The sequence below is a fragment of the Dioscorea cayenensis genome, chromosome 16 (assembly GCF_009730915.1).
Source record: "Dioscorea cayenensis subsp. rotundata cultivar TDr96_F1 chromosome 16, TDr96_F1_v2_PseudoChromosome.rev07_lg8_w22 25.fasta, whole genome shotgun sequence".
Taxonomy (NCBI): Eukaryota; Viridiplantae; Streptophyta; class Magnoliopsida; order Dioscoreales; family Dioscoreaceae; genus Dioscorea; species Dioscorea cayenensis.
Window position 1 is genome coordinate 22,270,046 of NC_052486.1, and position 25,187 is coordinate 22,295,232.

Here is a 25,187-nt window from a genome sequence, read left to right on the forward strand (position 1 = left end):
ATCTCAATAAATATAATCCTTAATTGGATTCCATCTGTGAATACTATTGTGAGCATTTAGACAAGCATTTTCTAACCACCACCAAAAACAAGCATCTTTTTTATGTCATAACCTAACCAATTCTCTAAGTTCCAATTAGATTTTTTTTTTATTTTAATTTAATATTTACTTTATTAATGTGGAAGAAGCTTGGATTCTTTATTTTGGTTTCTATCTATTTAACCATTTGCTTTTTGGTTTAAAACGTTAAAAAAGAAAAAAGAAAGAAAAAAAACTCAAATATGCTTCTAGAAATGTGATACACCACTAGAGATTTGAAGATAAATTAGACAATCTCAATTCTAGAGATGAATAAAAAAGGAAATTTTCAAATGTATGAGATAAGACCAAATAAAGTTGAACTTATTATTATTATAATAATAAACAAATAAATGCTGTGACTAACCTTGATTGGATATTTGGTTGAATTTTGTTGTTTTAACACGTGAGTAATAGAAATGTTTGAAATGGCAATGAAACCATTTCAAAATTAGATGGGATATCAATTCTTCATATTTAATACCTTGTTACTATTTCACTTTGAAGAAGAATATTTCAATTTAAATTAAATGATATGACATTATACACACACACACACACATACATGAGTGCAAACTATATTTTTGTATATTTAAATAAATCATTTTTTAAAACTCAATGATTGACCTTCAATTTGCAATTAGTCCATTAAAAGCTACACTTCCAAATAATATTTATACATTGTCAAATATATACATACATGCTTGGTACAAATTGAAAATATACAGTCAAACTAATAAATAAAAAAATTCTTCATTAAATACAATAAAAAAATAAATATCATTGCTAACAAAAAAGAAAAGAAAAAAAAAACTAACGATTGATTTATATACTGGCATCATTTTTTCTATATAAATTAAGTGTTCGTATTTTATTGAGAAGATGAATTTGAATGTTAGTGTATGTAAAATAAAAAAAAAAACAATGCTATTGAATTTGTGGTTGTGTTCTACATATGTGTCAGCACATGTCTTGTTCATATTCCATCTTAGAAATAATAATAAAAAGTATTTTAAGATAAACATGAAGATTTGATCAGGCAAAAGATAGACATCTTTAATTTGTAGCAATGAGTGGGGACAAAGAAAATGGTGCAAGTTTGTTGAGCCCCATGCTCGGGGTGTGCCCATTCATAATACAGTTTGAGAGTGATGGGTGATGATAAATTGAGAGGCATTAAATTGGACACCAAGTTGCACACAAAGTTAAATGACTTAATAGCCAAGCATTTAATCTTTCTTTTATAATTATATGGACTTCTTTTGTTGTTATTGTTATTGTTGTTGGTTCATGCACCTTTCCCTTTTCACTTTCAAACAAGATGAGAGTGCCATGTTGGCTTTACCCAATGCTGTGTGCTTGGTTTTTAGGGTCTGGTTTTGTCTTTGGATTGAGAAACCAAAAATAAATAAATAAATATTGTTATTATTATTATAATTATTATATTTTAAGTATTGAAAAAATGACAACTTTCTTATAAGTCTCATTGAATTATTTATTTGCTTATTTTTAGGTCCTTGTTCTTACTCCAAGAATATATATATATATATATATATAATGAGGATGGTTGGATTGAACCGATACATCTTACCAATTTTTTAATTAATATATTTCTAATTGTTTTTTTTTTTTGGTATATTTATTTATGTTGAATTAATTATGAAATAATAGAATAAATAGAAGGAATAGAGGAAGGTGGTGAGATAGCACACTTTTAAAAAAGAGCCCAGTTCCCAACTATTTCCTGACTGTCTTTTAAGGCATTGTCTCAAAATCTAAGAGGCCAAGTGGGTGTTCTTTGTTTGGATTTATATATTATTATTATTATTATTTCTTTGTCCCACCCACTAGTAGTCTAGGACCACCACAACTTGCTCTTTCAAGGGCCATGCCAACTTGCCCCTAGTTATTTCAGCAACTTAACAGAAATAATAATAAATAGAAAAGTTCTTTCACACTGCAGTGAGATTTTTATAATTTTAGATATACAATACCAACTGTAACATTATGATTAAATAATTTTTAATAATTAATTTTTTTTTGAAAAATTTTCACAAATATTTATTGCATAAATAAATCATTACATTTAAATTTTTTTAATTATTAATATTATATTTAATATAAATAAAAACTTAAATATAATAAAAGATAGTTATATTTGTTTATTAAGAAACCCTATAGTGCATATTATACATTTAGGTTGTGTTTGATTGTCTTTTTTTTTCCCTAAAAAATTTTCTACTGGTCATTTTTCAGCTAAATAGGTTGTTTGTTTGCCAAAATTTTCTGTGAAAAATTTTTCCACAAACTCTATCACGTGACCCTATTTTTCTTCAAATCAATGAAAAATTTTTTTCCCACCTCCACCTTGGGAAAAAAGTTTTCAGGGAAAATGCAAGGGGCTATATGAAAAGATAACGTGCGATTGAAATATTTAAAATGACTTTTCTTTTAAAAATTTAAAAGAAAAGTTTTTCCTTTTCTTTTATTTTTTTAAAAAAATATATTATATAATTTGATAATATTTTAAATAAATTTATCCATATCAGTGAACAGATCCTATGACGTTTTGATGGTAAAATTCAATTCCACGTAGCGTTGTTTATAATTTTAAAATAACTTTTTATAATTTTAATAATTTTTTAAAAAAAATTCCATGGAAAATGTGACTTTTTCTAGGAAAAATTGATGCAATCAAACAACAAATGAGGTTTTTTCCATGAAAAATGTTTCATTTTCTGTGAAAATAAGAGCAATCAAACAACAAAATTTGAATTTTTCATAGAAAATTTTTGATTTTCTAGCTAAAAAATAATGTTAATCAAACGACTATTTTTTCATTTTCCATGTAAAATCTTTTCATAAAAAACTTTTTCATGGAAAAATTTTCCACCCATTTTCCATGTTGCCAATCAAACACAGTCTTACTTCAATTTACTGGAGTCCAAGACCAAGAGTTCAAATTTCTCTCAAAAAAATGAGTAAGAGTTCATAATTTATACATATTTATTAAAAATTAAAATAAAATTAGTTTTGTACATTTTTAACAATGTGAACAAACCATCTCACACACATTTTTTATTACTATGCTTCAATCATGCATTGGGAAAAGTCGAACTCACCTCACGTATTAAAGTTTAATGCCTTATCGCCCGACTACTATGACGGATGACAATTGGCTAAACTCAAACACCAAAGATGTTTTAATATTAAACATGCTACAATATCTAGTATATTTCAATATTATACATAAAATCTTCTAACATGACAAAATAAATAAAATATTTATTATCAAGTAATAATCAATAAGAAGAATAAAGAAATTATTATTCATTCAAATAATCAGCAAACAACCCAAGATTAAATTGGTTAATTTTTTTGATAAATCACTCAACTTTGTCGAAATATCAGTTTACTTCACGAATTTTTGGTTTGTTTTCAAAACGCTCACTAAAAAGTCACTACTCATTTCACAAACAGTCAGCTCGGTGGATTAACATTTTCATTAGCGACGCGGAGGCTTGCGATTGGGTTTTTCTACGGGCGCGCGTAATGACGATCGTTAATCCATCGAGTCGACTTTGTTTGTGAAATGGCTAGATGACTTTAATGAAAGACTTTTGAAATAAAACCAAAAATTCAGATGAAAGAACCGATATTTCGACAAAGTTTGACGATGATTTATCAAAAATTAACCAGATTAAATTATTCTTTTCTATCATGCCTTTGAATAAGGAATTTTATCTTGAGAATAACTAATCTATTCATGCAGTAGTATTAGATTATTATTAAGATTATTCTTTTCTTTTGACAAAACTAAAATTAAGAATAATAGTTGTGAGCCAATAATTATTCTATTCAATTAATTACCAAATTTCATTATTTATTTTTTTATTTTTTTATTCAGTATTCTCTAATATTTTTCACTACTCCTTTGGAAACTTTGGAACGCCGGTCACCTCCGGTCGTCTCTTGTACTCACCACCGTTGACTCCCAATTTTAAAAGAGTGGAAGATTCAGTGTACTACATCATGAGAAAAGTCTTTAGTTTATTTTGTTTTATTTATTTATTTATTTATTTTATTTTATTTTAGAAAGACAACAAACACCAAAACTTAGAGACGCGCACATGTGGGGAGCAAAGTTCAACGCCGACCCACATGCCCTCACCTTGCGTAGGATATGAGGTTCGATCTCATATCCTCCTCGAAACGAACACCCTGTGCAAAAGACCCGATACCAATTGACCCAAAGACTGTTGGTATTTATTTATTTATTTACATAGGTTTCCTAGATTAACTTTTTTTTTAATTATTTTTCTTGGTAAAAATAATCACTTATCTTTACAAGTTATGTTTATGATTAATACTTCTAAGAACTGTGGACTAATCTACTAATAATTACTCAGTACTTGTAATTGAGAGATCGAATTTCTCATATTATAATTCACTTTCTAGATCCCTGTCAAGATTCTGTTTAAAAAATACCTCTCGTTCTCTTTTTCATGATTGCATAACGAAAGATTTATCCTTAAAAAATTAATCAAGCCACCATAACTAATGCACCTTCATATCCATTTGCCTTGTCTTTTGTTTTGTTGTTTTTTTACTTTGTTAAAAAAAATAAAAAATAAAAAAAATAAACTAGTACTTCTAAATGAGTCCGTAAAAAACATCAGATTTTTCATTGCAGGGAAAAACAAAAATAACGAAATTTGATTATTATTGTATAAAGATTTTAACAATATGTGTGCTAGACCAAACAGGTTAAAAATCACCATTGTTGTTAATCAACAAATGATAAAATTTAATTAGCAAAAAATTTGTAATTTTGAACTAATACCCCTGGGTTTATTAAGTTCCATTTATTTGTTCAAAATTTGCAAACCAAACACAATGCTGTTGGCCAAAAACAGTAATACAATCACATAAAAACCATAAACAAGTGAAAGTTTATATATCATGATGGAACCAAAAAAATAAATAAATTATAACTTACCGTAAAAATCAAATTAAAACATTGGATTGCCATGAAAGGATTTGAGAATGAGGTGAACCTTGCAAAATTTTCAAATAATGCTCCAATGTATGCGAACTTTCGTCGATGATGTTTGTGCCTACCGTATCTTCGATGAGTTTCTCAGCAGCCAGTTGAGACAATTCAAAATTTTTACCTACACTTTGCACATGTTTAGCCGTGTCGACCTCGCCCGTCATTACAAGAGCTCGCAATATGGATTTAAGATCGCGCCGAGCACTTTCAGTTAGAGACATGCTCTTCAAATGATCTACCAGGCCCATCTCCTCTCCCGGGCTGCAACACTCGGACATATATTATTATTATTATATAAGAAATCAGAAAGAAATCTAAAGGAGAGAATAAAAAGATTGAAATCTACACAAGTTGAAGCTTTTGTTTTGAAATGTGAGACGAAAGAAGGGAAGAGAAATTCGTTAATTACACACACCTTCCAGCGCGAATTTTTCCACCGCCTTTTTTCTTCTGTCGTCTTATATCCCGCACTTTGCTTGCAGTGCTAGAGATGATTGATGCAGTAGAATTTGTTTTTGATCTGCAGAAGTTATTGATCATGAAATTTCAGCTCAATTTGTGCTTAATGAGATAAATAAAAATTATATAGTGCATTTCACAGAGTATGTATATCAAATATTACACAAAAAATTAATTCACTGGTGTTCATGTGATTTGGAAAGAATGGTGTGATCCCGCTAACGATGGGCAATTTAAACTAAAAAAATCTCATGCCTAAGTTACAACACAAATGTGTATGGAGTGATGTCTGCAAAAATTCATCTAGTATGGAAATATGGTTCACAATTTTATTCCCATTGGCTAGATTAACCATTGGTGCCAAATAATCAGAGAAAGGTGACAATGAGTAAGAGGGCTCCATGATTATGCCCTTTTGCAGATGTAAGATAATATTTCAGCTCTAACAAGTTAGTAATAAGAGATTCAGAAGGCACGAAACAATGTTTCCTCAAGTTGTTTATTCAAAAGTTAAAAGAAGAAATCAAAACTAAATTCAGTTAAATCAAAGAGAAGCAATTCTCCAATTGCAAGACAGAAAGAACTTAACAAGAGCAAATTTTAATAGATTGATAAATAGGGAGGGTGATGACAGATCGAGAGGTACCTTCGGGTGTATGCACTCATTCCACTGAAACTACTGCTGGCTTCAGAAACAGTGTCATATTCAGCATCACCAATTGGTCTATCCTCGGAATGAAGCTTAGCGGCCAGGGTTAACCTACTCCGGCGCACAGTTAGGTAGCGGGACAAGTATTGACCTACTTTCTCTGTTCTCTCTTTGTATTCAGTCACTAGTGTGTAAGCACAATCCAAAGCTGCATCTTTTACAAGGGAGATTAAATCATCTCTCTCATATGCACAGGCAACCCGAAGGGCCTCATCCCATTCTCGTGCCATTACAAAATAACCTACACCTCGATCAACATCTGCACAATAATCCAAAGCAATTTTAGCAGCTTCTGATGGTTTTCCAATAGTCTGAAATTCTTCACATAAATCATTTGCCGTTTGAAGAACTTCGTCTTTTTGTAGTCCAAGAAGCCCTGCCATTGTGAGTACACCTCTCCAATCACTACCTGCACGATATGCCTTCAGAGCTTTCTGAAATAATGAGCAACATAGAAAAGTTGTTGCAGCATCTTCAAAACATTTTTCGGCAAAAAGATGATCTCCCCAGGCCTCCAAAACTTGCTTTCTCTTATCAAGGTCAGTCAACAATTGGAGACCAAGTGGAAAAAGCTCTGGATTACTTTTCAAGAGATTCATACAATCTTCAAAATGAGCATCACCAGTTGAAATAATATGTTTAAGGGCACTCTCATACCTTTGTAATTTCAAATCAATTTGATATCTCATAATTGCTGGTGGAAGTTGTTCCAGTTCCCTTAAGAAAGGAAGAAATTCTTTCGGATCCTTCTGAGAGTTCAATGCTACAATAGCAGCAAGGTTCAAATCATACAGGCCAAGAGCAGCTTCGAATACAGCCTCAGGATCTGTTAACCACAAAAGATGCTTAAGTGATTCTTCAGCAGAGGGGTATGCCTTTCTCCTATCATCATTAACCCTGGATAATTCCATTTCACGGGTAACTTTTATTCTGTTCAGTGCTTCTTCTAAAGCAGGAGGTTCACTACGAGCCAAAGTGGTTAATATGCACAGTTCCCTTGCAGGGCTTTCTGGAATATGCTCCTCAAGTGCCGTCCGAACTGCAAAAAGCACACAGGAAACCTTGCTCTGCGTCTCAATACTTTGTGGATTTTCTGAACCTCCATTTGGAAAATCTCCACGACAAGGCAGTGAAACATAATCTTTGTACAAAGTCTCCAGAATATTTTCGTTTTTGATAGAAGAAATAAATTCAGTGATGTGGCTGAGATTATTCACTTGACAAATAAACTGTGTGGCTGATTTAATAAAAGCTTGCTGACCACAGTAATCAACAATAACATTGAAGTCGATCCTGTGCCGCCTTACCATGAGAAGAGCATCTTTGAAACGTTCTTCAAGAAGAGCATTAATGATCGAAGCAAGAACCAACTTTCTGGGATAAACACATTCCAGGTTACCCCGAGGTGTTTGTAAGATAACAGCCGCTTCATCACCATGGATTGCACCAACCATCTTTGCCCCTCTTTCCCAAACATTAATATAATCCTTACTTTCAGCTCCATGATTTTGTAAGCTGCTGTATTTTTCAACCATAGATTCTGGATTTCCATGTAAAATTTCATTTACACCAATGACAAACAACAAATCCTGCTTAGTGACAACAAGCAAGTGTGTAACAACTTGCTTGGTAGATACCGTTGTGTTTGAGTAAAATGAAAAACTCCTGCAATTTCTGCATATTATCCGTCTCCCAACATGCAGTCTACCATCCTTGTCAAGCCCAAACAATAATGGTTTGCTAATGCCGTGGTCACAAATAAGAATAGCTTTCATCCAAGGACAAGAGGATGTAAATCCACAATCAGAATCAAACTGACCAAGATGTGACTTAGTAGACATGCCCCCAGCCCTCATTTCTGAAGAATGCTCAAGAATAGATCCTCCATTAATTTGAACAAATGCGGAACGTCTTTTAGCAGGATTACTGGCAATACCTATAACAAACTTCTCCAGAGGAATACTCCTGGAGATCTTCGTGTACCACCCTGATGAATTGATTGAACCAGGTACAGAATTCTCGGAGCAAAGAATTTCAATCTCATGCAAACTATAGCCAGGAGAATGTGCCAACTTCTGATTATCAAGCTCATTATCTCCACATGATGCTGTTGAAAACGAATCAGCCTGGTAGGGGGCTAGACCAAGCAATGTATGTGAATCTAACCAAGTCAGGTGCATAAAGGTCCCAAGAGATACATCAAAATGTGAAGGTTCAACCACATACTCCCCGTCTTCAAATTGTTCCCATGCATCTGTGCTAGGAAGTTCTGCTATGCATAAATGACCATCAGAGAGGCATGCAGCCAAATGGCTCTTTGCATCATAAGAGATAAATGCAATGTCCTGAACAGCATCATGAAATTTCAGGTGGAAAAGAGACATAGGAGGAGGCACTAGAGCAGAGGCAAGGGGGGTTGCTAGTACTTTATTGCCATCAATAACCAATGCAATGGTAGTCTCCGTGACAGCAGTTGCCCAAATAAAGTTATAACTATTGACCTTACCAAGTCGATTCCAACAGATCAAATGCAATGGGTTTGTAGGATCCCAAGTAAACTTCATTCCTTCTTCCTTTGAATATCTTATCTCTTGCTTTAAGTACCAATGGTTGTTGCTGAAAGACCAAATTTTTAGAGCATCATAATCACTATAAGAAACAGAGGCCGCAAGGAGATCCGAATTACTATTCCATTTTAAGCTTTTAATTATTGTCTCCACTGGTCCATCAACAGTAAAAGAGCTTCTCTCTAATCCATTCTTCTCAAAAAATACAATGAGGGGACTTTTCTCTTCAGCCTTCCTGTCATAGACTGCTGCCACCTTGCTTCCAGCAGGCATCCAATCCAAAGATGTTCCAACAAAAGACTTGGAGCCAGAAGTTGCATGCAGTGTTCCAGATTCTCGCTCCCAAATTTTAAGCTCTGGCATCAAAGAATCATTATCTCTAGCCAAAGTCGCGAAGTATTTACCATCACCTCGCCAGGATATAGGACTTTGGAAATTATCAATGGAAGAATTGCTAGCATCACCTGCAACCACATTCTGCAATAAATATAATTACATAATTAGATAGTTCATACTAACTAAATCATATGTAAACTAAAATAAAATATAGGTTCACCTCATTTATACACAAACACATAAATAGTATTCATACCAAGAAATCAAGTCGATGCAGAAGGAGAACAGTATAAATTAAGCAAGACAACACATAAGATTTGATGCATTTGGTTCATTAACAGCCCAAACAAAAGTTGCAAATGACAAACGCATGAATGTATATATATTTCCTGCTATCAGACAAAAGATGACCTACTTCTTCTTTTTTTTTAAAAAAAAAAAGTAGATAATATTCAGAAAAGGTTTAGAAGTGAGAACATACATTATGAAGTTGAACGTCGACTGTAGTTTCATACAAAACATCCCAATCATGAGTCATGACCAGCAACTGCCCTAAACCACCTTTTATGGCAATAAGAGCCCCATCTGGGCTGCAGGAAATGCTCCTAATTCCACCTTCCACCTTACCAACAAGGTTAGTTGCTTTAGGGTCCAGACTATGCAGTAAAAGGTAACCATCAGAAGTCCCAAGAATCAAAGCCTCCTTCTCCATCAGATACTCCATATCTGTAATGTGGTCATCAGGTTCTAAAGCCTTTTCCTCAGCTTCTAGGCTCAAATAAGCTTTGCCCGATAGCCCTTCATTCTGTCACAAACACTACACATGGTGAACAACAGCATGTATATCTAACGATTCTAACCTTATAACTCAAAAAAATATAATTCAATGCTTGCCACTCATAATATATAAAATGTGTGATCCCGTTATTGTGCAATTAGGACAAAGGCTCCTATGAACAAACATATCAGCAGTCACAGTCTAAAGTTCAGCGGAGCGCCTTGTGCCATGGCATGCATGTGACATATAAGGGCAGGTTTCATAAAAATAAAAATTTTGCCAATTTCTAAATGCATGATGGATATACTTGCCTTAATCCATCTTCATAGATTTAGCTATGTGACATGTGTTTCCTATGATAAAGTAGGTGTAAGTACACAGTTTACTTGATGTATACATGTTCGATATTGCTGGCATCCTAATTCACTCCCCACTTTAAGAAACTTTTAGGATTTCCCCCACTACCTTTAATATCAAAGTATAATGCACAAGGCTAACCTTAAAACACCATCCTATTTTACATCTCTGTCATATTTTTCATTTTTTGCTTTCTAACCTAATATTTTCTGTACAACACTTCTACATATCTTCTTCTTTTTTTTTCCCCCTGATTACTTCGGTTACAGTATTATCAATGGCCCCCTTATACAAAGTCCAAGTAACTAACACAAGATCAAGATATACCTTAAAAATCTCAAATTTCTAGTTTACAATGTAGAAGACAATCACCTTGCATGTCTACTTACCAAAACCAGTAGCTTAATTTGCCTCTTTAAGAAATGACTCACAGATATCATCCGAGTATATATATATATATATATATCAAAGTGTGGTATAGACCAATGCAAAATTTGTTATTTAGTTTTGAGTAGTCATGGTTGTTGATGTAGTGATATATATATATGGAGAAAAACACAGATAAATACAAGCAAAAAATTTAGATTTTATCATGATACTACCATTGAATGTTCCACTCCTTCAGAATTGAAGACAATGGTGGTTACCTGAGCCGACGGGAGTTGCAAGGTGTAGATGGAGTTGGTGGAGGAGGCGAAGAAGATGCGATTGTTCTCGATGTCGAAAGCGGAAAAGAGAAGGTTCTCATGCTCGGATTGCAGCTCAATCACCGATGAGAACACCGATGAGAGTTTAAGGTTCTTCATCCCGGATCTCTCACCGGAGGATTGCAGTCGTGAAGGGGACGTTGAGCTAGGGTTTTGAGAGGGGTGGGGTTTTTCTTGAGCCTTTGATTAATTAAGGGTTTTGTGCAGTCATACCCCTACAAAAATTAGTAATTTTTTATCATTTGTTTATATAACCCTTCAAATTATTTTTATGTACTTCTTCTTCGAAAATTAAGTGAAAATTTCATTAAACAATTAAATTGTTTTTACTCTCTTTACTTTATTTATATTAGAAAACCAAAAAAAAGAAAAAAAGAAATGCAAAGATCAAATTTTTTTTTTTGCACAAATTATATATATTTTTAAAAAATGAATAAAAATTTTACAATTACCTTGTGTTTAAAAGGGGGTGTGCAAGCAATTTTCTCATGTGTGGGTGTACAGATATGTGTACATGTATTGCTAATACAAACTCATATATATACAAAATAAATGTGTCAAGCTACCGGTCAACTTAGTCAACAAGGGATTCATTAATCCAAGGACGTGAGGCGAACATGAGTCCAAATCAGAATGGGGGTTCAACAAGTGGGCGTAGCTTCTCTGGGAAATCAAAAAGGGAAAAGAATTGAAGGAAAAGAAGAAAAAGGAGAGGCGACTTGTTGAAGAATTAAAAGGGAGAAGTGGTTAAGCAAGAGACTCCATGGGTGCATCATACCGGCGGTACAATAGAACATAAAAGCTTCAGAGGAGAAATGGAAAAGCAAGCTAGATGTGGATGTTGAAGGCCCTGGTTTCTCTCAAGGGAATTGAGAGCAGGGAGGCAAGGTTGCCGATTATCTTGGTGTTCATGGATTTCTAGTTCTTTAGTCTTTCTTTCCATTCAATAATTGTATTGTGGTGAGATTGTTCTCATCTTTAAACTTAGTGTTATTTCTCTGTATTTCATTCTATGAATCTGTGGAATTCTTGAGATGATTGATAGTTGAAGAATGATGATTGTTGTGTTTGCACTAGGAGTTAAGGCTCTACTTGTGTGAAACCTGAAATTGATCCGTTTACAATTCTTTCCTGAATCTCATTAGCAGTAGATTTTGAGTTCATTTGAGATTAATTAGTAAGCTGAATGTTCTTGAAGGTTCCAGAGAGGGCATTGCTTGTGTTCTGAGAACTTTTCAGAAATTATCCATTACAAATTACAATTGGTGCTTTCGTTATATATCTTCCTTAATGGTTGATAATACTCGAATGAAGGAGATTCATGCTAAAGTGGAAACTCTGTTCACTTGAATGGATAATAATGAGCAAAGATTTAAATCTATTGAGCAATCCCTTACTAATCTGCCATTAATCCAACAATCTCTTACTGGGATATCTCAATCCATTGAAACTCAACAGCTTAGAGGTCATTTGGCATTGTTCCTAAATCTTTATTTTTGTTGCCAATTCCAAATTTTGGAAACAAAACAAAAAAAACACGTTTGTCAAATTATTTTTGTTTCCAAAAATTTTGAAAACAACATCCATGTTTCCAAAAAAAAAAAAATAAGTGGAAACATAATTTTTATGTTTTCAACTATTTTGAAAATACTTCCAAAACATTAATCTAACCCATTAAAGACATTAATTACAATATTTTTCTTACAGGCATTAATGATTTAGACAAATGTGCCAATTGATCTTCGGAAAAGGTGTTTTTTTTTTCATAATTTTTTTCCTTGATTTTTTATGATCTCAAAAGTCATTTTCTCCCATTTTTTTTATATTTATTTCTAATTTTTTTAAATAATTAAGAAATTTGAGATAAATATGGTTAGAGATTTTAAATTTTTCTTCTAAATCTCCTTCAGTTTTTTTCTTTTTAAATCTTTTCTAATTATCACAAAAGATCTATATATAATGTTTTCTGTTTTTTTTGTCAATAATAAAATTTTATAAAAATTTGACATCTCATTATTTTTATATTTTTTTATAAAAAATATATATATAAAAAATTGTTTGCTAGTGCAACTTAATCTAGTGTACTAGTATAAAAAATCTATAAAAATATAAATTAAGAAAGTAATAAAAAAATTTACAATATATATATATATATATACATATATATTGCTTTTTGTGTTTTTTGTTTTACCAAACATATAACTTTTATATCCAAACATGTTTTTGTTTTAAAAAAATTGGCAACAAACAAAAACAAAACAAAATGAAACAAAAAACAAAAACAAAAACAAAAACAATAAACAATAAACAATGCCAAATGGTTCTTTAGTAAACCATTGGGAGATACTTCTATATTGCTATATTGATTGATGAGCAAGCTCAAGTGGCTATTCATTCCACTTCAGATATCAATTCTGTCATAAATAGTTAAATATTAAGCTTGATTTTCCAAGGTTTGGAGGTGGAGATGCATTACAGTGAATTTTCCATGCTGAACAATTTTTTGATTACTATGGAGTACCCGACCATCATCGATTGAAAATTGCATCTGTACACTTTGATGGTCCTGTGATACCATGGTTTGAGAGGTTTCATAAATCAGGCAAATTGACTTCTTGGAAGGTATTAACAACATCTTTGGAGCATAATTATGGGCCATAAGTTGTGTACTATCCCAAATATTCTCTATTTCGGTTGACACAAGAAGAGTATGTTACTCAATTTTATAATCTCTTTACTACCTTGGCAAATAGGGTTCATGGAGTTATTGACGAAATTTTGCTTGATTGTTTTGTGATTGGGTTAAAAAAGGAATTGCAAGCATAAATAATTCCTTGGAAACCTGAGATCTGGATAAAGCAGTGACACTGGCAAAATTATTTGAGAAATTGCAATTGGGCAAGAAGGTTGTGACAAACAAAAATGTATTTATTCCTGATACTAAATTCAAAGCTTTGCCGGGAATTCCACCTATTGTTTCTACTGCCCAAGGAGCTTCTATTAATGAAACAGGTAAATGGGCATCTACTTACTCTTCTCCTTTTAAAAAAAATTAGATTTCAGGAAATGTAAGTCATAAAAGCTAAGGGCTTATGCTTTACTTGGAAAAATATTCACCCACTCACAAATGCCAAACAAACGTCTCCTATTACTGCAATGGGAAGATTCTGGCAATGCTTATGTAGTGGATCCTCACCCAAGTGAAGAAATACAATTACCTAATACTAAACTCTCACTCAATGCAATGTCTCTGGTGCTATGAGGTTTACAGGATATTTGGGTGGTCAGCAATTGAAAATTTTAATGGATGGTGGTAGTGATGATTCTTTTATTCAACCTAGAGTAGTCAAATTTTTACAATTGGAGGTCTTACCTACTACACCATTGAAAAGTGTTAGTGGGAAATGGGCAGAGTTTACAAGTGGAAAGGCATATCCCTAAGTTGGAAATTCAAAAGCAAGGACACTCACTGTTGGTGCCTGCTTATGTATTGGCTATTGTAGGTGCAGATGTTATTCTCGGAGCATCTTGGTTAGCAAAATTGGGACCCCATGTTATTAACTATGACAAGAAGGTGATTCAAATTTTTCACAACAATTAGTTCATGACTTTAAAGGGTGAACATATGGAGAAACCTTGTATAGCAAGTATAAATCAATTATCCAGATTATGCGCTACTCAAACTATGAGTGAGTGTTATTCTCTCCAATTGATTTCAGAGGGATCTACATCTACATTACTTGGCCACAAGGACAACACTAAAACTGTAGTTAAGTTGACTGAATTGGCTTCGGATACTCATCCAGAATTAACTGCCTTATTATCCAAATTCCAAGCAGTTTTTCCAATCCTGTGGGTCTACCTCCTTCTAGATCTTGTGATCACAGTATTACTATTGTACCAAGAAGTGCATCGGTGAAAGTGAAACCTTATCATTACCCTTATAGTCAGAAGGCAGAAATTGAGAAAATGGTAGAAGAAATGTTAACTGAGGGATTAATTGAGCATAGCACAAGCCCATTTTCTTCTCCAATTATATTGGTTAAGAAGAACGTTGGCATTTGGCCTTTGTACTGATTATAGGGCCTTAGATGTTGTCACAATTATGGAAGCCTACCTTATACCAATAGTTGATGAAGTTTTGGATGAACTCTATGGAGCATTATATTTTTCCAAGCTTGATTTGCATTCAGGATATCATCAGATCCGCTTACATCTAGAAGACAGATTCAAAACTTCCTTCAAGACACATCAGGGACATTATCAATGGCTTGTTATGCCGTTTGGGATCTCTAATGCACTGGCCACATTTCAATCTCTCATGCATTAGATTTTTCAATTTGCACTTCGAAAATATGTATTGGTCTTATTTGATGGCATCCTCATTTATAGTTCAGATTGGTGTCATCATTTATAGCATTTGAAGATAGTTTTAGCAACATTACTTCACAACATATTGTTTGCAAAGATATTTAAATACAATTTTGGCAAAACACGGATTGAGTATTTGGGTCACCTGGTGTCAAGCAAAGGAGTTGAGATGGATCCATCAAAAGTTTTAGCTGTTCTTCAGTAGCCAATTCCTCAATCCTTAAAACACATTAGAGTTTTCTTGGGATTGAGTGGGTACTATAGAAAATTTATTCAAAACTATGTTGCATTGGCAAGACCCTTAACAGATCTCCTAAAAAAGGATTCGTTCCTTTGGACAGAAGCTACCCAACAGGCTTTTAACACCCTCAAACATGTGATGATTTCTACACTAGTGTTGGTACTGCACAATTTCTCTAAACCATTTGTGCTTGAAACAGATGCTTCTGAGATTACTATTGGGGCAGTTTTAAGCCAGGACAAGCATCCTATCGCCTACTTTAAAAAAAAATATCTCCAAGAATGCAGAATCACTTAGCTTATGTGCGTGAATTATATGCTATGACTGAAGGTGTAAATAAGTTCAGACATTACCTATTAGGTCAACAGTTCATAATCAGAACAGATCAACGAGCCTTGAGACACTTGTGTTAACAAACAATTCAAACACCTAAGCAACAAAGATGGCTCCCTAACCTTTGGGGTTTTGATTTTGTCATTGAATATAAACCAAGTAAGGATAATTTAGCTATTGATGCACTTTCAAGATATTTCTTACTGACTTCATCTCAAACACAAACAAAATTTCTCTCTAAATTGAAATTCTTACAGGCTCAGGATGATACATATGATCCAATTTTAAGAGAATTACTTGTCATGCTGGATCCCTAAGGACATTTATGAGACTCTCTACCCAATTTTTCTGGAAAGGAATAAGACAGGAAGTACAGAGTTATGTTAAACACTGTATGGTGTGTCAACAGGCCAAGGATTCTAAGGGTTACCAAATTCTAAGGGTTATACTGGGATTTATGTGGTGGTCGATAGCTTATCTAAATATGGTCATTTTATGCCATTAAAAAGTTATTTTTCCAGCACTGTTGTAGTAGAGGTTTTCATTCAAGCTGTGCTAAAATTACATGGACTACCTCACTCCATTGTCTGTGATTGGGATAAGGCTTTTATTAGCCACTTTTGGAAGCATCTATTTTCCAAAATGGGAACTTCAATTCAAATGCCACTTGCTTATCATCCGCAATCGAATGGGAAAATGAAGGCTTTAAATAGGTGTTTGAAAATGTATCTCTATTGTTTCACTGGTGCAAATCATAAGAATTAGGTTGAGCTCTTGATGTGGGCTGAATATTGGTACAACACCTCTTATCAGACAAGCGCCAACATGAATCCATTCAAGGTGGTTTATTGCCAGGAACCACCAAGTCAACAGGTCTAATGCCATATGTAGAGACAGACAATAATTCCCCTTTGGTACTTAATGGTTAACTAACCGGGATAGACTTTTATCACAATTGAAGAGAAATTTGTTGAAAACTCAAGTTCGGATGAAGCTCTATGCAGATTTGAAACATTCTAAAATTCAGCTTCAGAAACGAGATTGGGTCATCGTCAAGCTGCAACCATACAAGCAAAATTTGGTTGTGCTTCACCGGAACTAGAAGTTGGGAATGAAGTACTTTGGACCTTTCTAAATTTCACAGAAATTGGGACAGTTGCATATCGGTTGATTCTGCCAGAAGGGTCAAACATTCATCCCGTATTCCATGTTTCGTTATTGAAACAATACATTGGAGATCCCAGCTTGGCTACATTTTTACTGCCATTGATGTCTTCTTCTCAAGGTCTGTTAATTTTTCCAGATATTATGCTACAGTACAGGGATATTCTTCACAATTGCCAGCGAGTGAAGAGAGTATTAATTAAATGGCATGGATTGTCACCTGCTAACACATCGTCAGAAGATGTTAAACACTTAATGTTACAATACCCTGACCTAGACCTTGAGGACAAGGTCGTTGCTTATGAGAGGGGTATTGTTAAGCTACCGGTCAACTTAGTCAACAAGGGATTAATTAATCTAGGGACGTGTGGAGAACATGAGTCCGAATCAGAAGAAGGAATGGGGGTTCAACACGTGGGCACAATTCTCCGAAAAAGCAAAAAAGGGAAGAGAGTTGAAGAAAGAAGAAAAAGGAGAGGCCACGTGTCGAAGAAGCAAAAGGGAAAAGTGGTTTAGCAAGAGACTCTGTGGGTACATCATACTGGCGGCATAACATAACATAAAAGCTTTAGAGGAGAAAAAGAAAAGCAAGCCAGATGTGGATGTTGAAAGCCCTGGTTTCTCTCAAGGGAATTGAGAGCAAGGAGGCAAGGTTGCCGATTATCTTGGTGTTCGTGGATTTCTAGTTCTTTAGTCTTTCTTTCCATTCAATAATTGTATTGTGGTGGGATTGTTCTCATCTCTTATTGATAGTTGAAGAATGGTAATTGCTGTGTTTACACTGGGAGTTAAGGCAATAATAGTGTGAAACTTGAAATTGATCTGTTTAGAATTTTTTCCTATATCTCATTAGCAGTAGATTTTGAGTTCATTTGAGATTAATTAGTAAGTTGAATGTTCTTGAAGATTCCATAGAGGGCATTGCTTGTGTTCTGAGAACTTTTCAGAAATTATTCATTACAAAATGTTACATTATTTTCATATAAACAACATAGAATTCTTAAAAATAAGTTTGCACTACCAGATAGAGATCAATTTACATGCAAAAAACAAAGATGCTGAAAAACATTCAACTAACATCAAGCTTTTCTATTATTTCGAAATGCATTTGCAAACTGGGAGGCATTGCATCAAAGTAGAGTTTTTCTTTGACTTGCAGTCCACCTTCTGAATTATTGGCTTCAGTACTGAGAAGTTGCAGCAGTATATCTTTTTCCTTCCTAATCCACCGGCGGTTTTTATCAGACCATTGTCGGGGTGTACCGTGCAGTATAAAACATACAGTGGAATGATACGATAACATGCGCTTCAGAGCATTCTTGATTGTAGTTTGATTGTTCAGGTATGCTCCAGAAGAGTTCAGACCAACATCGACATAGTGAATCTCGGAAATGCTTGAGAAAAGGCTGTCTTTTGAAGTGGGGCAGATGTGATCCATAGTAGTGTGATGAGCTTCAATTGAAGATTCTTTCTTGTCTGAAAGGATTCCTGTAGATTCAGGTGTCAAGTGGGCAAGTTCAGTTAGAATCTGGTTGATAACAATTCCTCCCTTGCTAAAGCCGAGTAGGACAGTCTTGGGCTGAGAGGTTGGTGACAGAGGAACATGGATGTCTGATGTTCTTGGCCTAGATTGGCTTTCTGAAATAATAGTTTCGACCTGATAATCAGCCGGGAATATGTAAACATAAGGAAATTCTGCATTCATATTAATGCAAACCATCACAAGGAGAAGTCACAATTCGACAACAAAATCCTTCTTGTTTAATTTAATTGACAACATAAAAGCAGCAGCACATGTGACTGGTGCTATATTACTGAAAACAATAAACACAGTTTGGCGTCAAATAATAAACTCCAAGTGCCATAACAGGAGACATGCTCTTTCAAGCTGCATCGAATAACATGAGGGATAAAGACTCATATACTTACAAGACTAAAAGTTTTAGTGGTCATAGCTCCATTATGCAAACTTGATGCAAACTGGAATATGCTCTTTAAACATTTTGGACCAACAAAGCCTAGTGATTTTACTTTTTCCAGAACATTTTCATTTTAATTAACCCAACCCTTAAAACAATTCTAACAACAAGACAAGGTATTTGACCATCACAAACACAGGACCTCCTCAATATATCTCTAACATACTTCACTGCCTTCAGTTCTGTAATTCCTGATACAGTGATACATCAAAACCAGTAAGCTGTCTTTGCAACATAATAGTCACCATGAGGACAACACATCCTTGCGCATTAATTGTTTACCGAATTGTAGATACAATCATCTGGAGCCAAAGTTATTGATAAACAATTGTAAAAAGAACTATCATTCCTAAGTTATTTCAAGTTTTAACCACTGCTATGAATTTCTGCACTACTTCAAATCCAAACAAGGCGGAACAAACGCGACAAGAGAAGGAAGGTCATGACAACACTGATGGGACAAAATCAGGATAGTCTCCAACCAGTAGTAATGTCTTCACTCTTTAGACCTCCAGTACTTCTTTGCAGTTCTTTGCTTTCTTGTTATGTTTGCCATATCCAATGGCCTTTCCTTCTCTACTGTACTCTTTTATCTTTCACTAAACGGCAGTTGATTGACTTTATTAAAAATAAAACAAGGACTATACTTTCATTTGCAAATAAGAAGCTCTCATTGCATCAAAACATCAACCTCCTAAAACAGATTTCCACCAGGCCCAAAAACATAAAATCCATGATATAACAATATGAAATAAACAAGATTTCCAAAGTCTGTTCGTAAATGCAAAAGACCAAATTATACGATATCATGTAAACTTTTAACAGTCTAGCTATATCTGAGACATTCTCCTCTGGCATGCAACTACAAATTCAACCTATAGGCTTCCATTTCTGCTTTTATCTTTAATAGAAGCCAATGACCCTTTAGATCACAAATCCAATGTTTTAACCTCTTGCTAATGGGATCTATCCCAATCGATTTCAACTAATTTAAATGTACATCTATCCAGAATATTGTTAGTGCATAAAGAACCCAATTAAAACCGATGACAAAGGAATATTCAGCCATCTGCTCCACTTAGCAAGCAGACTCAACAATCATGATCTTTGCTCACAAACTAATAAACCAAAGCATTCATTTCCTAAAGAATCAGGCCATAGAAGTGAAGTAGTGAGCTTTATCCACATCAATCCTATCAAACACATTCATTTCATAAGACAGCATGATTTGCTTGCATTCTGGATAAGCTTTCACTTCAGGATCTTATCAAAGGTAAAAAGCTTCCACATTTATGCTACCAATCAAAAGATAATCGTAGGAAAAGCACCCAAAAAAGAAAAAAAATCAATTTGAGACGAGATTGGCATTTTCACTAAATCATTTTCAATAAAGCAGCTGATTTGAGATAAAGATAAGAAAAGTTCCAACCTCATGGGCAGCCTTGGCTAAGATTGCAGCAGTGGAGGTGAGAGCCGGGAATCCAGAGGGATCATAGCACTTAGGATCTCCAAACCGATCCACAGACGGCACTAGGTCCTTGTAAACCGCGAAAGGCCCGGCGAATGAGGATGCGCCGATGACCCAGGCATTGGCGGTGGTTCCGAGCTTCGAAACGAGGACTTGGGCAATGTGCTGTGGATCAGAGAGCCTCTCGATGACAGGATTCCCGGTGCGATCAACGCGGTCGCCATTGAAGAATATCGCGTTCACCGATGGGACCTGGAGATGAGAAGGGATCAGGGGAGTAGGGATAGGAGAGAGGAGAAGATGATGGAGCTTACGGCTAGGGTTTGGGACGACGACGGGACGACGACGGCGAGAGGAGGAGGGAAGCTCCGATGGTGAAGAGGGGAGCGACGGCACTGGAGGTGGAGTTGAGAGAGATGCGAACTACTCCAGACCATCGATCCATGGCCGTTGCTTTGCCTCGGGATCAGGAGGCAGCTACTCTTTTGGAGATATATATACTTTTTTTGGAAGATTTAATTGCCGTAAATATCCCCGTAATTGTGTGTTTTCTGCTCTTTTAGTTCTTGTAATACTTTTTAGGTACATTTAAGTTTTCATATTTGATCAATCTTTTTAGTCCACGGCATAGATGACGTTAATTTTGCCAATATTTTTTGCGCCGACGTGATTTTTTTTATTACTAAATTGGGGGACTAAAAAGTCCAAAATCGATTAAATATAAAGACTTAATTGTACTAACGGTGAATGTGACTTTTTTATTACAAAATAGAGGGATTAAAAAGTCACAATTCGATCAAATATAATGACTTAATCAGTACTCAACGATGAATATTTAAAAGCTCACGCCACTTTCAAAAAGAACGATGAAGATAACGCCATCTACGCCTCGGACTCGAAAGTCCTAACTTGATCAAATATGAGGACTTAAATATACCTAAAGTATTACAAAGACTAAAAGGGCAGAAAATACACAATTATAGGGACATATATGGCAATTACAATGACCCTTGATTTGCCTTGGGATCAAGACCCACCTACTCTTTGGGAGATATATATATATATTTTCAGAAAATTTGTTAATATAAAAATATTTTTAATTTTATTTATTTATTATTATTATTTAAAAATTTTGATAAATCACAAGTTTATTAAAAACCCACAATAAATATAGAAATATAATAAAAACACAGAATATTTAAAAAAAATGCTTTCAAAACACCTCAATATAAATTTAATTTTTTTTTATCTTTAAAACTTATTCTTTCTATAAACCTCTGTTCGGAAAAACACAAAAACAAAAATAAAATTAAGCAACTCTAAAAGAAATATATCATTTCAGCATTTTTAAGAAACATTAGCGAAGCATTTAGAAAGAAATTTGAATTTTTGATTTTTGAATAGGTTTAACAGTTAGTTAATAAAAAATTGGACAACTTTTAAGCTAGTATTTATTTTATATATAATTTAATGACATAAAAAATAATTTAATTTTTTTAAGATAATTATGAGATTTTAAAAAAATGTAATTACTCCATTAACAAGAAGAATTTTTATTTATACACATAAAAATATAAGATTTATACTACGTGAGACAAAGTTTAGTCAAGGTTTTATTTTATATATTTCATTTATGATTTAGTAATATTTTTAAATATTTTTATATATAAATATATTATTATAATATAGCACACTTATTTGATTTTGATTTTAACTCCAAATAAAAAATAGATACTAAACTTGAAACTTCAAAATCCATCCAATTAAGCATGCTGAATGTGAATGTGACAATAATTTTTAATTTAAAAATAAAAATTTGGAAGAACTTATCATGTCATGCCCTTAACAATAAGAGATGACAACACTGTCCTTGTCTCCCTTATGTGGTGATTTGACCATAATCCCCCTTACACTCCCACTTGGAGAGGCAAAAAACACACTTGTTCACTTTCTCTTTTACATCCTCCAATGTCCAAATTTGGAAATTAATGACCAATTATATAATAAAAATTAATAAAATGTTTATGGGTAGGGGACCATCACTTCAATATGCTTTGACCATATTGCCCCTTTACACCCCTAGTTTAGAAAGAAATCACACACACCATCTCTTCTTATCCTCCAATGTCCATATTTGGAAATTAATGAACAAACATATGTAATAAATTATGAATAAATGTTTGTGGGTAAGGGACCATCACTTCAAATTGAAAATAGAAAAAGAATAAATAAATAAATCATAAATAAAAACAAGGGACATGAGAATGACAAGGTTTTTCAAGGTTCAATGAACATGTGTTTTGAATGTGAAGGCATGGTTTTTTATTGGTTGGTGGAGAAAGTGGAGCATTTGAATCATGTTTTTGTTTACCAAGTTGGTCTTTGGGGGCATTAGTTTGGGGACCAAACTTTCTCATGTGCCTACTTGTGAAGTGGATCTAGTGCTCCATCATTTGTGAGGAGGGAAGGGAGGACCCCAAAAACAACAAGACTCTATCATTGTCCTTTTTTATTTTTTTATTTATTTAAATAATATTATAAATATATAAATATAATATAAATTTTTATTTTATTTTATTTTTATTTTTACAAAATTTACAAAGCACCACCACTCTACAAACAAAGAAATGTCTCTCTTTGCATTGAGAGCAATGAATGGAATTTGGGTTTTTCCTCAAAAAATCTAATACCACTAGACTAAGATCCCTTTTCACATTATTATTATTATTATTATTATTATTATTATTATTATTATTATTATAAAAACAATAGAAGTAGTATTTTATTTTTTAATTTTATTAAAAATCAAAAGCTAAATTTAAGATTTGTTTATATTTATCAATATATATATAAAGGTATTGGTGGTATAATTTGAAATACTTTTTTTTCTGAAATAATAATTAATGATTGATTTGTTGTTATTTACTATAAATTAAAAATAATAAAAATCCATATACATGTATATATATATATATATATATTCATGAGAGACTAAAGACTTCATTATTGTCACACAATAATAGAGTCAATATTTTATCAATTCTTTTCTCTCGATTTAAAGTTGAAGATTCAATCCATGATTTGTTCATGAACTATTTTTTAATATTAAATTAATAATTAATCATTGTATATATTTAATGTGCTACTAATATGAACTTTTTATTATTTAAATAATAAAAAATAATAATCAACTTTGTTTTTAAGTTTTATTTTCAAAATCAGCCTAAACTTTTTTATTTAAAAAAAACATAATCAACTCATAAATACCTTATTTAATTATTTCGACTTTAACCAAACACTAGATATGGTTCACATTTATATTTACATAAAATATAGGATCTAATTTCGAGCCAACCATATCTTAATTATATTTAATAAATTCAACTGAAAATCATAATAATAATAATAATAATTTCCACCAAAACCGAACTTTTATTCGTCATTCACTTTCTACATATATAAATTTATAATAAATATACATACATAGAATCCAAGATAGCATTCAAAATGATGGTTCATTATCAAAATGAAAGGAAGTCTCCAAGAAGGAAGTATGGCTTGAATATATGCATCCACACGTGACCCCTTTAATTTCATTGACGTTCAAAGTCGGATAGAAAAAAAATATAGGGCTATCATTATTTTGTTATTTTGTTTTTTTTTTAAAAAAGCATCATAAATAAATATATAATAAATAAGTAAATAAAAGTCTTTGGTCTAATTCAACGAAGACTAGATAAGTCAATTTTTTGTTCTCTTTTCATTATTCATCATCCTACTTTTCTCAAGATTATAGGTAGCAAATTTCTAATTTTCATTAAAAATATTGAAAGACAAACAGGAGCCAAATGGCATAAAAAAAATTATTTATTTGTAAATTTTGTTTATTTTTTTATTAATTTTAACTTAATTTAGCTAGATGACTCTATAGGGTAATTCAATTTACATTTTTGCCCTCATCACAATTGTAATATCTCTCCCCGCTTAGCAAGTTTTCTAAGGGCAAATCAGACAATTCAAGTTGCCAAAAATGTTTGAGAGTAATAAATGAAAATAAAAATGATAAAAATTTTGAAACGTAAAGTGTGACAAGTGAAAGAAGTTGGAAAATGAGGGCTAAGTGACACTTCGCATAATAGTATATATATATATATATATCAAATAATTATGAAAACCTAAAAAGCATCCATTTTATCTACTTCTGAAAGTAATGGAGTCTTCGTTCATTGAACGCCATGAATGAGGAGTCACGGCATTGCCAACTTGTCTTGGATTTACCTCAATATGTCATATCATACTTTAAAATTATTATTATTACCTATGTATATATAGATATAGATATATATTTTATAATTAGAATAGGCATGAGAGTGACTAATCTAAATACATTGTTAATTTAAACACCATCTTTATTTACGTAAGTAAATATCTCAGGTTCTTTTTGTTTGCAGGGGAAAAAAGTTTTAAGTTTCGTATGAAACACTAAGTGACAAATATATACGTCTCTTTGTATTGTAATATTTATTTATATAAATTTAATATTTGTCATTAAATTATATGAGTTGAGATTAAATCTATTTTCTCAGA

At 33.0% G+C, this 25,187-nt stretch overlaps 2 protein-coding genes across 3 annotated transcripts; both read right to left on the reverse strand.

Moving 5' to 3' along the window:
- Nucleotides 1–4,913: 4,913 nt before the first annotated feature.
- On the reverse strand, nucleotides 4,914–11,196 carry LOC120279086 (elongator complex protein 1). Its single transcript, XM_039285941.1, has 5 exons — nucleotides 10,985–11,196; nucleotides 9,684–10,007; nucleotides 6,237–9,343; nucleotides 5,547–5,651; nucleotides 4,914–5,392 (listed from the first exon to the last, which is right to left on the reverse strand). Exons 1-5 carry the CDS (start codon nucleotides 11,141–11,143, stop codon nucleotides 5,086–5,088), a joined length of 4,002 nt encoding a protein of 1,333 aa, XP_039141875.1. The 5' UTR covers nucleotides 11,144–11,196; the 3' UTR covers nucleotides 4,914–5,085.
- Nucleotides 11,197–18,150: 6,954 nt separating this feature from the next.
- LOC120278798 lies at nucleotides 18,151–21,129 on the reverse strand. 2 transcript variants are annotated; one of them, XM_039285532.1, is made up of 3 exons: nucleotides 20,939–21,129; nucleotides 20,562–20,859; nucleotides 18,151–18,810 (listed from the first exon to the last, which is right to left on the reverse strand). In XM_039285532.1, the coding sequence occupies exons 1-3, from the start codon at nucleotides 21,043–21,045 to the stop codon at nucleotides 18,223–18,225; spliced, it is 993 nt and encodes a 330-aa protein (XP_039141466.1). In that variant the 5' UTR covers nucleotides 21,046–21,129; the 3' UTR covers nucleotides 18,151–18,222. The 2 variants fall into 2 exon arrangements, with proteins under 2 accessions (XP_039141466.1, XP_039141465.1); XM_039285531.1 differs by having other exon boundaries at nucleotides 20,562–20,852; nucleotides 20,915–21,129.
- Nucleotides 21,130–25,187: the final 4,058 nt, after the last annotated feature.